Source organism: Penicillium odoratum (genome assembly GCF_028828045.1).
Source record: "Penicillium odoratum strain IBT 22623 chromosome Unknown utg000005l_segment0_segment0, whole genome shotgun sequence".
In the NCBI taxonomy this organism is placed as follows: Eukaryota; Fungi; Ascomycota; class Eurotiomycetes; order Eurotiales; family Aspergillaceae; genus Penicillium; species Penicillium odoratum.
In genome coordinates, this window is record NW_026643147.1 from 2,190,274 (window position 1) to 2,205,005 (window position 14,732).

General features: G+C 47.3%; 5 protein-coding genes across 5 annotated transcripts; 4 read left to right on the forward strand and 1 right to left on the reverse strand.

Annotated features, from left to right (window-relative positions):
- Window positions 1-1,178: 1,178 nt before the first annotated feature.
- On the forward strand, window positions 1,179-4,345 carry N7520_006368 (glutamine amidotransferase subunit DUG2; the record flags this gene model as incomplete). Its single annotated transcript, XM_057140302.1, has 5 exons — window positions 1,179-1,397; window positions 1,476-1,601; window positions 1,655-2,332; window positions 2,386-2,572; window positions 2,634-4,345. The coding sequence occupies 5 exons, from the start codon at window positions 1,179-1,181 to the stop codon at window positions 4,343-4,345; spliced, it is 2,922 nt and encodes a 973-aa protein (XP_056994308.1).
- A 1,564-nt stretch (window positions 4,346-5,909) lies between these two features.
- N7520_006369 (uncharacterized protein) lies at window positions 5,910-6,629 on the forward strand (the record flags this gene model as incomplete). The annotated part of the gene is made up of 1 exon (XM_057140303.1): window positions 5,910-6,629. One exon carries the CDS (start codon window positions 5,910-5,912, stop codon window positions 6,627-6,629), a length of 720 nt encoding a protein of 239 aa, XP_056994309.1.
- Window positions 6,630-7,022: 393 nt separating this feature from the next.
- Window positions 7,023-8,801, reverse strand: N7520_006370 (uncharacterized protein; the record flags this gene model as incomplete). The annotated part of the gene is made up of 4 exons (XM_057140304.1): window positions 7,023-7,244; window positions 7,312-7,817; window positions 7,874-8,549; window positions 8,610-8,801. 4 exons carry the CDS (start codon window positions 8,799-8,801, stop codon window positions 7,023-7,025), a joined length of 1,596 nt encoding a protein of 531 aa, XP_056994310.1.
- Window positions 8,802-10,250: 1,449 nt separating this feature from the next.
- Window positions 10,251-11,802, forward strand: N7520_006371 (cytochrome P450; the record flags this gene model as incomplete). Its single annotated transcript, XM_057140305.1, has 4 exons — window positions 10,251-10,614; window positions 10,713-11,170; window positions 11,247-11,554; window positions 11,628-11,802. The coding sequence occupies 4 exons, from the start codon at window positions 10,251-10,253 to the stop codon at window positions 11,800-11,802; spliced, it is 1,305 nt and encodes a 434-aa protein (XP_056994311.1).
- Window positions 11,803-12,815: 1,013 nt separating this feature from the next.
- Window positions 12,816-14,440, forward strand: N7520_006372 (putative salicylate hydroxylase; the record flags this gene model as incomplete). The annotated part of the gene is made up of 7 exons (XM_057140306.1): window positions 12,816-12,862; window positions 12,915-12,919; window positions 12,986-13,062; window positions 13,126-13,183; window positions 13,234-13,972; window positions 14,023-14,351; window positions 14,400-14,440. The coding sequence occupies 7 exons, from the start codon at window positions 12,816-12,818 to the stop codon at window positions 14,438-14,440; spliced, it is 1,296 nt and encodes a 431-aa protein (XP_056994312.1).
- Window positions 14,441-14,732: the final 292 nt, after the last annotated feature.

A 14,732-nucleotide genomic window follows, 5' to 3' on the forward strand; every position in this document is an offset into this window, starting at 1 on the left:
AGCGAATTACGAGCGCTTAGAAGACCGCATCACGACAAGACGAGTTAGTTGGGGCCCAAAGAGTGCTGAGTGGGGGGAACAAGGGTTTGTTGTCGATCTGTGATTGGGGACATGAATATTCTCTTGAAGGGACTACTTAAAGAGGCGGTGACTTGATGACTGTAATTGGTTTAATGTCACCGCCACTGTGGCTGGTGTCAATGGATAAGTCATATCAGCCACATGTGGCTGTGCTGTCACTGGTTTATTCTTTGAAGATACTCGACTGGTTTGTAGATAATGCAATGTTCCGTGCACTCGGAAGTAAATCGGCACAGACTCTGAAACAAAGGAGTCGATGACGACTCATGGCGCCATCAATGCTGTGCAACTTGGCTTTATACATATGCCTCAGGAGATTCCCGAATCAAAATGAATTTAGCTTGGCATAGGATGGACAGCTGCAGGGTGAAAGTTGTATACTTTACAACATTGGATTTCTAAAACCGTCACAAGCGCTAGGTACAAATGAAATCGAGCGGGTGAAGTCATCCAGTCATTTGTCTTATCTGCCCACCGCTGATCTGAACATGTGTCTTGTTTAAGTTCTCCTTTTCATGCTTTGCACTGTACTCGAGTGCATATTTGCAATTTCTACCTTACAGTTATGGCTGTACTTTATTTTCAGTCACGGCCTCCTTTGGCCAGACTACAATGGGAAAAGTGAGTCGCAAGAGTCCATATCCATATATCCCCTGCGACACCTGGAGACTTGCGACCGAGATGCGACCGGATACAATCTAAGAATGAAGATCACTGTATAACTATTAAGAACACGATCGCTAACGGACAGACAAACCTAGTAGGTCGGCATGTTGTTGGAATCATAAAAGATATTATTCAAGGGGTGGTGAGTCGAATACTTTATCGATGGTGCAATGGATATTGATCTCCCGCACCGCCATTTCTCTCCTTTTCTTCTCCTTTTTTTCTTCCATTTTCTATCATCTCCTTGTATCCTATCAAGTTCTTAAACTATCGTGGAAGTGTGATTAAACCGGAGCCTCCCGACCCCAAGAACCAAAGATCGTTTTCTGGGTGGATCCAATCATCCGACAGCGGGGAGATCTGGCCCTCCACACAACTTCACCTCAAAAAAAAACATCTCACCAAGTCATTGACTAACTGGGAACCACGCAATGAATATAGTGGATTCTGGAAGTACTTCCGAGGCGGAAGACCAATCCAAGACATGGGGATCTGACGCTCGATCTCTAGCGCGCGGAAATGATGATGCAAGCAGCGCGCCACTAAGTGATTGCGGGATCGGCCATCGCGTGCTTGCTAGCCGCTCCGTCCTCGCATTGGTCATTGATGATGAGTGTGTCTTTGCCGGCCTTCAAGGAGGTGATATTGTGGTAAGTAGCACTGTATTTGGTCGCTGTTTCAATTTGACTTTGTCAATTCCCAATTCTCCGGTCTGACTCATCTTCTAGGCTTGGTCCCTGGAGACCTACGATCTTGTCTTGTCGGTGCATGCCCACAAAGAGAGCGTTCTGGGCCTGTATTTGTCCGAGGATGGAAATCTGCTCTTCTCTACCGGTGGTGACTCAGTAATTAATGTGAGTATTATCCCGTATTGGTGGGGTCGCCGAGTACTCATCCTCTTGCCTAGGTCTGGTCCACAAGGACATTTGAGCGACTCTACTCTATATATCCTCACCATGACGTGGGTGATATTTTCACCGTGGTTTATTCCGCGAGTAATCAGACCATCTACTGTGGTGCGCAGAACACCAGTATTCAATGGTGTGATCTGTCCGAAGAAAGCTCCCTGAGTCAAACCTCAGTAGCCCACCCATCAAAGCGGACTCATCGCTTTTTCGACTCCCGGGGTCCAGATGGTACCCCTGCTCCACGACCATCGGATGGCGCCCACACAGTCTCCGAGGGGGGCCGAGTCATTTCCTTTAAGCGGGACCACCATAAGCTTTTCGCCCACCATGGCTATGTTTACTCCATGCTGCTAGTCAAGGGGCTGATTGAGTCTACTCCCTCCGAGGAGGTCTTGTTAACTGGTTCTGGGGATGGTGCCGTGAAGTTATGGCGGATCGGGCAGCAGCCGGGAGCTGTACCGACTCAAATCGCGAAGTTGCAGAATGAAGACCCTGTCCTCTCCATCGCCGTGGAAGGCTCACTACTCTACTGTGGCCTGGCGGGTGGCGCTCTGAACATCTGGAATCTGGACTCTCAGCAATTAGTCAAGCGGATTGTTCACCACACTGGTGACCTATGGGCGGTCCATGTGATTCAAGGGGTAGCTATTTGTGGAGACTCAACAGGAACAGTCAAGGTATATGGAACTCCGCATGGTCCTTTTGTTTTTCCAACAGCTGATTGTTTCAGAAATTTAACTCCCGATTTGAGGAAGTTGGCGGATGGATCGCTCACGAAGGCACTATGCTTGCATCTGCTACCGGCCGAGTCAAGAACCGACACATCTATGCCACGGGTGGCAACGATAACTCGGTTGGTATTTGGGACTTGACAGAATTCTTTCTCAATCAAGATGAGCTACCGCCTATCAGCAACGGTATGGTTAATCTTTTATCTTGCCACAAAAAGCACTAGTTTATTAATTCTCCTTCGCACAGATGAAATGGTGAACAGCTTGGCCAAGTTTGTTTCATTCAAGACCATATCCGCAAGTCCCAAATTCAAGGGCGAGTGCAATCAAGGAGCAGCATTTCTCCGTCGGCACTGCAACTACCTTGGTGCAAACACAAAGCTTTTGACTACTGGCGAGGACACTAATCCAGTTGTGTATGCCCGTTTCAATGCGAACTCGCCAGACAAAGTTGACAAGACGATTCTTTTCTACGGCCACTACGACGTTGTTGGTGCCGATACCAATCGTCCCAAGTGGAGATCCGACCCTTATCAGTTGACTTCGATCAATGGATTCCTCTATGGTCGTGGTGTCTCTGACAACAAAGGACCGATCTTGGCGTCTCTGTATGCTGCCGCTGACCTTACTCGAACAAAGTCACTTCGTTGCAATGTGGTCTTTTTGATTGAGGGAGAGGAAGAATCTGGATCACAAGGATTTCACCAAACTGTGCATGAGCACCAGGCTGAAATCGGTTCTGTGGATTGGATTTTACTCGCCAACAGTTATTGGCTCGATGACTACAACCCCTGTCTGACCTACGGTCTTCGAGGTGTGGTGCATGCCAACTTAGTCGTGACTAGCGATCACCCTGATCTGCACAGTGGTATCGATGGCAGTGCTTTGCTTGACGAACCAGTCAAAGATGTAGCGCTTTTGGTATCGACTCTGGTTGGGCGAAAGGGTCGAATCAATCTGCCTGGTTTCCACGACCCGGTCAGTCCAATCACAGAGGCTGAGCAGAAGCGATTCGAGGCCATTGCGGATATCTTGCTACCTCAGCACCCAGAGATTCAAGACCGCCAGGCCTTGGTTAAGTCGCTCATGTACCGCTGGCGCGAGCCGTCGCTGACAATTCACTCGATGGAAGTCCCCGGCAGCAAGAACGCAACTACAACCATTGCCCGACATGCGAAGGCTAGTCTCTCGATCCGTATCGTTCCAGATCAACAAGCGGACGAAGTCGCAGCCACTCTCACTGCATTCGCTCAGGAACAATTCGCATTACTGGAATCACAAAATGACCTCACGGTCGAGATTACTGGAAAATCAGATGCCTGGCTGGGAGACCCAGACAATGAAATCTTCGCCACACTTTCCGAAGCAATCACTGTGGCATGGACGCCAGACCAGCAAGGCTCGAAATATCAGTATCCGCCAATGACCCCTCCCATAAATGGAAGGCAACCTGCCACCCCCAAACCGGCCATTCCTTCAGGCCCGAGCCTTCTTCGCAAGGATTCCTCGGACAGCCTAGCATCACGCGTTGACCGTGTGATTACATCTTCCACCACCTTATCCCCCGAAAAATCGGCTGCCCGTAAGCGGTCTGTGCAGTCTGCCACTGTCCCAACTTCTTCCACCCTTACTCAAACAGCCACAACCCCCGATGACTCCTCTTCGTTGCCCATTCGAACCAAGTCCGACGCACAGTCTGAGACCCTCGTCTCCACATCAGCATCCTCCACCCCAATCACTTCGCCCGCAACGGTGAAGCCCATTTTCATTCGTGAAGGTGGATCAATCCCGACTATTCGCTTCCTGGAGAAGGTATTCTCAGCCCCTGCGGCTAATCTACCCTGTGGACAAGCAAGTGACAACGCCCACCTGGATAATGAGCGCATGCGTGTGGAGAACTTGTACAAGAGTCGAGAGATCTTCCGATATGTGTTTGCTAATTTGGTTGACAAAACGTAAGGATATGATTCCTTCAGCTTTATTCGAGTGTTCTCGAATTGTGTAAACTAGGCTTCCTCTTAGCAATACTTCCCCGGGCTTGGTAGTTGTTCAAAATGAAATCAAGGATTTGACTCAGTTGGAATTACGAGGTCTTCCTAGCCGGTGTCACGTTTTATTTTTTTAGAGCCGGTCTGAGATGCTTGGGGGTACTTGACGTATTCGATTTGACCCTACGCAATGATAGTTCGTTCGCACAGGAACAGTGCTCAGTAGCGCCAGTTGCTGCCTTTGTTTTCACCATACCAATGGCGGTATGACCATATTCCCACAGATACTTTCAGAAATTGCTTAGCATTGTAAGGAAGCGATTACCAAGCGCAGTATAGGCGCATAGAAGGCGTGTGTCTCACTGTGGTGTTGCCTACAGACGAAGAGATCACGCAAATTGGGTGCCCGGACGTATGAAGAGTGCGATATCGCTGCTGTCAAGCTGTCTTGAGTCCAGAGAATGTCTTGATACTCTGAGTTGATCAGGGCGTCAGCAATTTGTTGGCTCAGGCCAAAATTTTGGAGTTGTATTGGGAATGATGTTCGAGAGAGGAACGATTTGTACTCCTGTGAAGTCCAATAGAGAGAGAGGCACACGTCGAACCAGCGACCCATTTCATTGTGTTAACACGTATCTTCCTCCAACCACAAGGTTGAGTACCTATCATGAGTGCATGATTTCAGGTTGAAGTTGAAAGCAAAGATAGATGCAGAAAGAAGAAAGCTTCAAGCTCAAGATGGGGTAAAAGTAGTAAGAGGAAATGAGTCAGCTGAGAGATCAAGTGAGCTGAATGTAGATTGAAGGTGAGAACGTAGAGTGACATATTTTTGGTAATTTATCATCATTGCATATTTTGGATAAGCAAATTATATTACAAAAAATAGTACTCTGATAGCCAATCTGCTATGCTCAAATGTACTAGTTGGTACGGTCATTGCTGAGGTCTAGTAGATACAACTGCGTAATTTACCAAAGTAGTCTAGTAGGTACTGGAAGTGGTGCTCCAAGTGGGGAGACTAGGTACTAGGTACCACTATTAGCACTCTAAGTAACTACGTAAGCGGGTACTTTATACTTAACCAAATTTATATCTGATCTGCTAAACCGTATTGGCGTAGCTATAGAGATCCGGAGGATCAGATTAAGCGTACTAGACCCCGGACCCGCTCATTGAAGGGGCTCCTTGCCCAGATCCAGCATGTCAACCATGGGTCATGACAAGGCTTGATCTTGTAGTCCTTCCATGTACCTTAATTATATTCCTTACCTTTATTTCTTGTCTCTTCATTTCCATCCCTCTCATTCTATTGCAAACATTCAATTACACACAAGTTCATCCATCACTTGAGAAGTCGACCTTGACCTTCATCACCACAAGCATCAAGCAACTTCACTCTTTCTGAACTTCTCAGTCTCATCTCCCTATCTCACTCACGGCCTGCTGGTGCTCGTATTATGACCCAAGCACCATATCCCTCGTGTGTCCCCACCTACCCTCCCTATTGTGTCCCCTATCCGTCCCAGGGACACAATATGGGGTATCAGGGCTACTTACCAGCCTCCCACCAGACGTCCAAGCAGTCACAGCTCGTTCGTGATCAGACACATAGTTTGTCGGAGCCATTTAATGCTCCTAATACAACGATCTACTCGTTTATTCCCATTGCCGGGAATTGCCAGCAAAAGCGCCCTCGTCGCCGACATGAGGAAGTCGATCGCATCTACAAGTGTGATAAAAGTGGTTGTAAGAAAGCCTATGGCACTTTGAACCATTTGAACGCGCACCTGATAGCGCAATCTCACGGTGCGAAGCGTCGGGCCGAAGAATTCAAGGGCATCCACAAGAGATACAAGGCCAAGAAGAAGGATGCAAGCACACAACGCAACACTGCTAAGTGGCGTGAGCGTGCTATCATTCAGCCTGAACCTGTCAGCCATATCGTCACTCCTGATATTCCTCCGGAGACCCAGATTAAGGCTGCTCAATCCTTCACCTCGGCACTGCCCTCTGCCTGCGGCAGCGGTGATTTCCCTCTGCTGCCCCCCATCGACGACCTTTTTGCTGACATCGACTGCCTCTCTGCAGAAATCGACCTCCTCTCTGCGAACATCAATTTACCCCCTGCAGACATCGGTTTACTTTCTTCAGATATGCAATTCCCTGGGCAACAAATTGGCTATGGTGACGACCTGTTCTACGATAGCGATGAACAGACGGATTCTCCAGTCTTTCTCACGAGTCTCTCGTTGTAACCTTCAGCACTCAATCGTGCTTTGATCTCCTACCCTGTACAGCGCGTTGAGTACCCATATTATTATTGTTAGTGGCTATTTTTATGTTCTTTGTTCTTATTTTGAGATCAGTGGTCCTGTTACTTGAGCCCTATGATTAATCTCGGCCACTAGTTGTATCTTCTGCCAATGTTTTGTGGCCAATCTTCTCTGTATTTAAAGTTCTGTATGATGATTCTCAGTCACTATTCAAATCTTTGTATCTGCTCTTTTTTGCATTATGTGATTAGTCTTCCTATGAAGTGAGTAACAAATCATACAACATAACTTCAGCAAATTTTCAGTCGACTAGTAGTCAATCCTAGAATACAATAAGCTGCCGTATATATTCACCCCTGATCTCCAGTGTCAACTTCAGTTCACGTCATCATGACCGATTTTCAGACCGACAGCCTCTATTCTAGCTGCCTCCCGAATCAGGCACTGGTACGACTTGAAGTTGCGCGCTGGAACCCGTGCAGCAAATATCTCATCCAGCTCTTCCAAAGAACGACCTTTCATTTCCGGCATGAAAAAATAGAAGAAGATGACGCAGACAAGATTCGATCCAGCCCAGATATATCCATATTGAGCTCCCTATATGTATTATAGTCTGGTCAGCCTTCAACAGTCATGTGGCGAGAACTTATATAAGATGACTCACCCAGTTCATATGCTCTGGATTGATAAAATAAGGGGTGCAAAAGTTTACCAACCAAGCAAGCAGATATCCCAGCGAAGTAGCCGTACCAACAGTCCACGCACGGAGTCTCGAACTGACTAACTCTGTCGCAACAGGGTAACTCACAGCCCCGACGCAGCCGTTATAAAAGAACATGAACAATGCCGTAAATGCCACCAGTGTTCTGCCCGTTGGAAGCGTATTGGGGCTCACTGTACCGGCAATCGCACTTGCTAGTTGACAAAGACCGCATGCGATGGCACCGATCATAAGAACTGAGCGACGCCCGAACAATTCTCGGATGGCGTACAGTCCAAAATTAACCCCTAAAAATCCAAAGCAGGTGTTCATTATGGAAAATTGGAAGGCTTTAGTGATACCACAAACTGTGAAGAAATATGTTTGGTAGCCTATGAGGAACCACACACCCGATGCAGTTTGACAGCCGATCATACAGTAGCAAAGGATTGTTCGGCGAAGATCGACACCTATCATTATGAATATTTTCGCATAGAAATTTGAAGTATGGAAATTGCAATCTCACCTCGGAACATATCCAGCGCCGCTACATTTCCTTCTTCGCGCTTTTCCTCTTCTACACCCTTGACCATCTCCGCCCACTCTAGCTCCAATATTGATAGAGCCATGGTTGTACTACCGCTGCTGCCATTGTCATTTCCACTGTCCCTGTCAGATGAGCCCGAGGAAGCAGTGCCCCGAAGGATTTCCAGCGATTTTCTAGCTGCCTGCTCATCTCCCCGATGAAGTAACCATCTAGGACTTTCCGGGACAAAAAACAATGCAACGAATAACAAGGTTGGAACAATGTAAAGGCATGCCAATGGGATCTGGTAAGAAAGTCGATCGAGTCGCTTCTGAGTATAGTTGTCCACCAAGGCGCCCAGGATGCTTCCTATATTCACCCAGTATGAGAACAGGGCAACCATGATTCCACGCATGTGAGCAGGTGCTACTTCGGAAGTATAGATATTCGAAAATGTAACGAGGAATCCATTCGCGAATCCCAATAGCAGGCGGCCGAAGTATAATACACCTGCAGATGTAGTTCCGATTTGGATTCCAACTCCGACGGCATTGACAACACAGGCAAGCCAGAGCGCATGGCGGCGGCCTAGGTAAGCCGAGAAGAACCCTGCCACTAACGAAGAAGCAAAAGATCCTAGGGTTAATAGTGATGTTATGAGCTGTTGAACGGTGCTCTGAATAATGCGTCATTTTAGCCATAAATTGTATATGAGAAGGAAGGTCATACTACTTACATCAATCGCATATCCCGTGTCACTGTTTGGGTCACGATATCCAAATACTTCAAGAAAACCCGGCATGGCTTGTAATGAACCAACAGCGGCTAGATCAAAGCCGTATTGCATATTAGCCATTGACACGATACAGCACAGTACAAGGCATTTTCTGTTCTGCCATAATGTTGTTGATGACATAGCGTCTGCCATGATGACCAGACTTAGGGAGCCAGCTTCAATTTTGATTAAGTTTGTAAAAAATTGAAAGCACAGTAGAAACTTTTATTCATCGCATGAGATGAAATAATGCATAATTTCAATCAATATTCCTCCAACCCGCACAAGGAGACACCCATGGATTTATACCGAGATCTTGGTGAGGGGGCGGCACAACTCATCCATCCACTAGGGCTTAGAGGGACATACATGACTCAATCAAGCTATTGATATTCACATAAAGCATGCAACCGGTTTCTATTTTCTTAAACTAATATGTGTCTCTCCACTACCCCGCATGTACTATTCAGCACCGGGGAAACCTGGGGCAGCCCCACCTCTCACACATGTGCACTTCTCAGGGTCAAAATGAATTGAGAGAGATGTGTTCCAAATCCGGCTTTAAAATGCCATGTCCTTGGACCATAGCCAATCCAATTCATGGCATGCAAATGTGACCTCCCTACCTTCAATATTACAGATGTAATTATTATTTGAATGGGGAGTATGGAGCGTCATAAATTCTCAAGTTGAAAGGCTAAGCCGGCAGTGATTTTGAATACTCTGCCGGGTTTCCAAATTTTTATGATGTGGGGCGAGCTACTTTTCACTCAATGGGATATTTCTGATTCTACCAGCCTTTGATTGTATTCAAATGCCGATGATACCCCGCCAGGATGAACCCTGTATGTATATGTTTCTCCGCATGTACAGTACTCTACTGGTGGGGTCAGTTCATATTGGATTCCAAACACAAGCTAGAGGTGACGTTAGAACCTTGGAAGATCTAGATTACCCAGTGTGAAATGTTGGAGTTAGTCTAGTAAGTGCATATGCACATATCCAGGCGCCCACATTTGCAAGTGGGGGCTGAGTTCCAATGTTTGGATATATATACTAGATCCCATCTGGATCATGTCACTATTGACATATGTACTCTCTGACTCAGCTACATACTGACTCAAATTGATATGTTCGTGGAGAAGACCGGAAAGCTTTTGGCGCTGGCCAATATCCAGCGAGTACCACCAAGTCACCCAAGAGAATACATAATGAACTTGTCTTTAGCATTTTGGGGGTTGCTTATTCTTGGCTTGATACTCTCGATAGACTACGGCTACATGGTTTATTTGCACTACAGAATGGTGAGTGTATGAATGCTGTTCAGAGATCGAAGTGGTCAACCGACATGACCTGAGGTGGCATCTAACCATGAAACAATATATACAGCCTCCGGGTCCATTCCCACTTCCTCTGATTGGAAATACACATCTACTGCCAGCCAATAAACCTTGGATATACTTTGAACGGTTGGCAAAAAAATACCAAACTCCCATGATCACCTTTTGGACCGGCCGACGACCTACAATCTGGATCTGTGACGCATGGGCAGCCAGTGAGCTTCTAGACAAAAGAGCCGCAATTTATGCCTCAAGGCCACGCATGGTCGTTTTCAGCGAACTTGGAGCCGGCCAGTCAAACATGGTCAACATGTATTATGGGGATCGCTGGCGTCTGCACAGAAAGCTTACTCATATGGGAGTCGGCCTGCAACAAGTTCGGAATTATCGCGGTTTCCAGAATGACGAAAGCAAAGTAGTTGCATTTGATCTTTTACGCGAGCCAGAGGAATATGTCAAGCATTTCGAGCGCTATGCGACGAGTGTAGTTTCCATAATCGGGTTTGGCAGACGGGTTGCTACATTCACAGATCCGATCATCACGGAGGTGATTGCACTTATGCAACGCGCGGCTGAGTTGAATGTACCTGGCAAGACGTTTCCCATGCTGATGGAATCGTTCCCTTGTAAGTATCCGAGAATATTGTTGCGCAATATTTTATTTTGTGCTCTTCCAACTTGGATTATCGCTATCAAAAGAATGTCAGAGCTGACATACGGCTAGTTCTTGCCAAGTTTCCAAATTGGATGGCACCCTGGAAGCATGGTCTAGGTCAAGGCCAGAGCCGTGGTAGACCCTTCTTCTATGCCCTGGCCGAAGAAGCCGCGACAAGTGAAAGAAAAGGGCAATGCTATGCAAAGAAGGTATTTGACGAAGCGCCGAAGCATGGCCTTTCAAGAATGGAAATATCTTCGCTCTCGGGGAATCTTTTCGGAGCAGGTAGCGACACTTCCAGCTCAACGCTTGTGACATTTGTTCTAGCGTGCTGTGCATACCCAGAAGCGTTGAGAAAAGCAAGGGAAGAACTTGATCGCGTGGTGGGACCACACCGGAGCCCGACTTTTGAGGACGAACCCGACCTGCCATACGTGAAGGCGCTGATGAAAGAGGTCTTTCGGTGGAGATCTGTGGCTATTATTGGAGGGCAGCCACATGCGCCGATCAAAGACGATCACTACAAGGTAATAGGGCAAGCCTCGACCGAGACACCTGAATCGGGCAGTTGCAAAGATCAATGAGCTGATACGATGGATTTAGGGTTGGTTGATACCAAGAGGCACTTGGGTCCAAGGAAATGTGTGGGCCATTCATCGTCATGAACGAGAGTTTCCGGATCCAGATCGTTTTCACCCTGATCGGTGGATCAAGGGGAGTGCGGAATCGCGTCCATTTCCCAGTGAAAAGGGCCACATGACTTTCGGATGGGGACGGCGAGTATGTAGTGGACAGGGGTTGGCGGAACAGGGGACCTTCATCACAATTGCACGCCTACTCTGGGGATTCAATATTGAGAAAGCCCTGGACGAGCAGGGAAAAGAGGTGAATGTGGATATCTTTGATTTCACGTAAGTATTCTTCCTGTGTTTTGTCTTAATCTATGGTGAACTGATCGTCCGGTATGTCCCGTGTGCGATTCAGCAACGGCCTGAACATGAGACCGAATCCATTCAAATGCCAAATTACACCTCGCAGCTCAGAGATCAGTGCCACTATTGAAAGAGAGGGTCAACAAGCATTGCAAGACCTGTCAGAATACGACGGTGAAACGAAGTATCGTATGAGCACGTATTATGGCATGGAAAAACTCCAGTAGGTCCATTTCACGCGAGGAATCTATGATGAGTTGCCTTAGAAACCTACAAGTCAGTTAGTTCAGGAATGTTCCGTGGATGTACTCCTAGCATGCCGGAGATCGGAGTTTACACAAGCTAATCCGAAGTGATCAATGAAAATGTTTGAATTGAGCCATAGAACTATTGCGCAACCCTGTAGTCGGCATTGATTGAAGTTGAAATCTGCCGACATAGATTCAAGATCAAGTGTGGGGAAGGTAACAAGACGTGGGTCCGCGCCATGGAAGTCTCAAAGATATGTATCAAGGTTTAGTGAGATGCGGAGATAGGGGCGTGACTTGAGTTGGTTGTTTCGGCAGATGAAGGGTAGAAAAAAAGCCGAACAGACACCGTTTTCTCCAGTAAAAACTCCAGGAAAAAAAATCTGTGGAGCCCACACCTCTCACTTTGTTAATTAGTACTCTCGGACATTCGAATACACGCCACAAAAGCAGGAAAAAATGTTGATCAAATAGTCATGTATGGCTGTGTAATGATACCAAGACTGAGTAAGATCGAGAATGAATGTGGTGAAGAATACTTAGGACGAACCGGAATATCCCCGGCGCTTTGTGACATAAAGCCCCGCAAGCCGCCAAGTGCCGCCGTTTTGGCACAGACCGGATATAAACGATGGACAAAAAAGACGCATGGTCATGTAACTTTCATGCGTCACCCCAGTCTGTGGAGAAGAAGAGGGTCATTCTCCAAGTGGCCGATCAACGAGCCGTACCCCCAAGGGGTAAGATTATCAGTAAAAATTAAATCGAAGCTTTAGTTCTGGTCGGAAGATAGTGGCACGGGTGGGACGGCAAACCTTCGGACAACTAAGCTCGGGAATAATTTTCTGAAATGGCCACCGAGTACGGAGTATATTTAGTCAAGACCCCGTCACGCGATTTTTGTCAATAACTAGCCCCTGCAGCCTCCTTGATTTGCATTCCTAATTAAACGAACCTCTTCTGTAAACTGTTCACTGTTGGAGTCTTTTATAATGGATATCCCTCAGGCAATTTGTCCTTTGGACGTGATCGTTGTCGGGTAAGAATTCTTGCTATTGACCAGATAGGGCCGAATTGCTAACACCGTCCAGGGCCGGTATGATTATTCTGCGCTAGATTCATTGTCGATGGCCTTGGATGGCATGGCTGACTCTTATCTAAGGCATTGGTGGCATGGCAGCGGCCCTGACATTAGGTTTGCGAGGCCATCGGGTCACCATTCTTGAGGCGGCACCAAAGGTACGTCTTATTCTGAGCTTAAAAACTATAAGAGCACTATTTGTTAACATAGATAAACGATAGCTCATGGAGGTGGGAGCTGGAATCCAGGGTTCTCCAAACATGCTGCGACTATTTGATCGTGAGTCAAATTCTCCTTGGTTCTGGTACGTGGATGCTTACCTACACTAGGGTGGGGCGTCTCGGATTTGATCCACGCTCAAGATGTTGCTCTAGAGCATATTCACATTCGGCGATGGGAGGATGGCTCCCTTCTCGCGACCATGCCCGTCAATAAGTCCTTTGGACAGCAAGTGGTCATCCACCGCGCAGATTTGCACAACGCCTTGATTGAAAAGGCATTGGAATTAGAGAACGTGGAGTTGCGAGTGAATTCCATGGTGACCAGTGTCGAATTCAGCCCTGCTTCAGTCACATTGGCCAACGGCAACGTGGTTCGTGGCGACGTTGTCATTGGGGCCGACGGAATCAAATCCACTGTACGGGATCACTTGTTGAACGACTCCTCCATCAAAGCTATTGCAACTGGAGACGCTGCATACCGGATCATGCTTCCTCGTAGTGTTATGGAAGCAGACCCGGAATTGAAAAAATTGATCGACGAGCCGCAGGCGACTCGCTGGCTGGGTCCCGAGCGTCACATTATCGCATACCCCGTGCGCAACCACGAGCTGTATAACATCGTTCTTTTGCACCCAGATCGCCAAGAGGTCGAAGAGTCATGGACAACCAAAGGTTCAAAGCAAGCCATGGTTGACAACTATCAAGGATGGGATCCGAAAGTGAGGAAAATGATTGACTTGGTGGAGGATGACGAAGTCCTTGAGTGGAAACTGTGTCTGCATCGCCCTCTCAAAACTTGGATTCGGGGATCAGTGGCGATGCTTGGCGATGCGTGTCACCCAATGCTGTATGTTGAAATCTGCGTCCCTTTGTTGGTGCGATGCTAACCGAACTCAGCCCTTATGTTGCCCAAGGCGCGGCACAAGCAGTGGAGGATGCGGCGGCACTGGGTGTTCTTTTGTCGACTATTACCACCCGTCATGAAATCCCTCGTGCACTGCAGGTATATGAAAAGTCCAGGAAACAACGAGCAGAGACCGTACAGGCATCAGGCTCTGAAAATCGCATCGCGTTGCATTTCCCAGATGGACCTGAGCAAATCGCTCGTGACAAGCAATTCCTCGCGGCGGCTACTGGCACCAACCCAGACAAATGGTCTGATCGTGAGACACAAAAATTTCTGTGGGGTTGGGATGCAGAGCAGGCAGCCTTGGATGAGTGGAAGAGTAGGTCATTACCATTTGATATTGCCCAATGAATGCTAACTTGTCTAGAAGCGGGAACGAGTGAGACTAAGGTAAACGCCAGTCTCTAGAGGGTCTTGTTCTATTTAACGGCAACCGGATCCCAAGATTTCCTTTCATGAGATATTGCGCTTAAAAATGTAATCCTCATATCTACGGTGGATAGAAATTACATACGATACACAGAGAGCGGGGGTATTTTGTGCTAATCCCATAATTGCAACTTTTTCTATCTCATCATACAATCATTCAAATTGGGAAACCATTCCAATATACATCGGGAGCGGTTAACATTAAGCGAGCCCAAGTATTATCGCTCAGAAGGAACCAGTGATGTTTAACACATGACCTTTCGATTCCAAT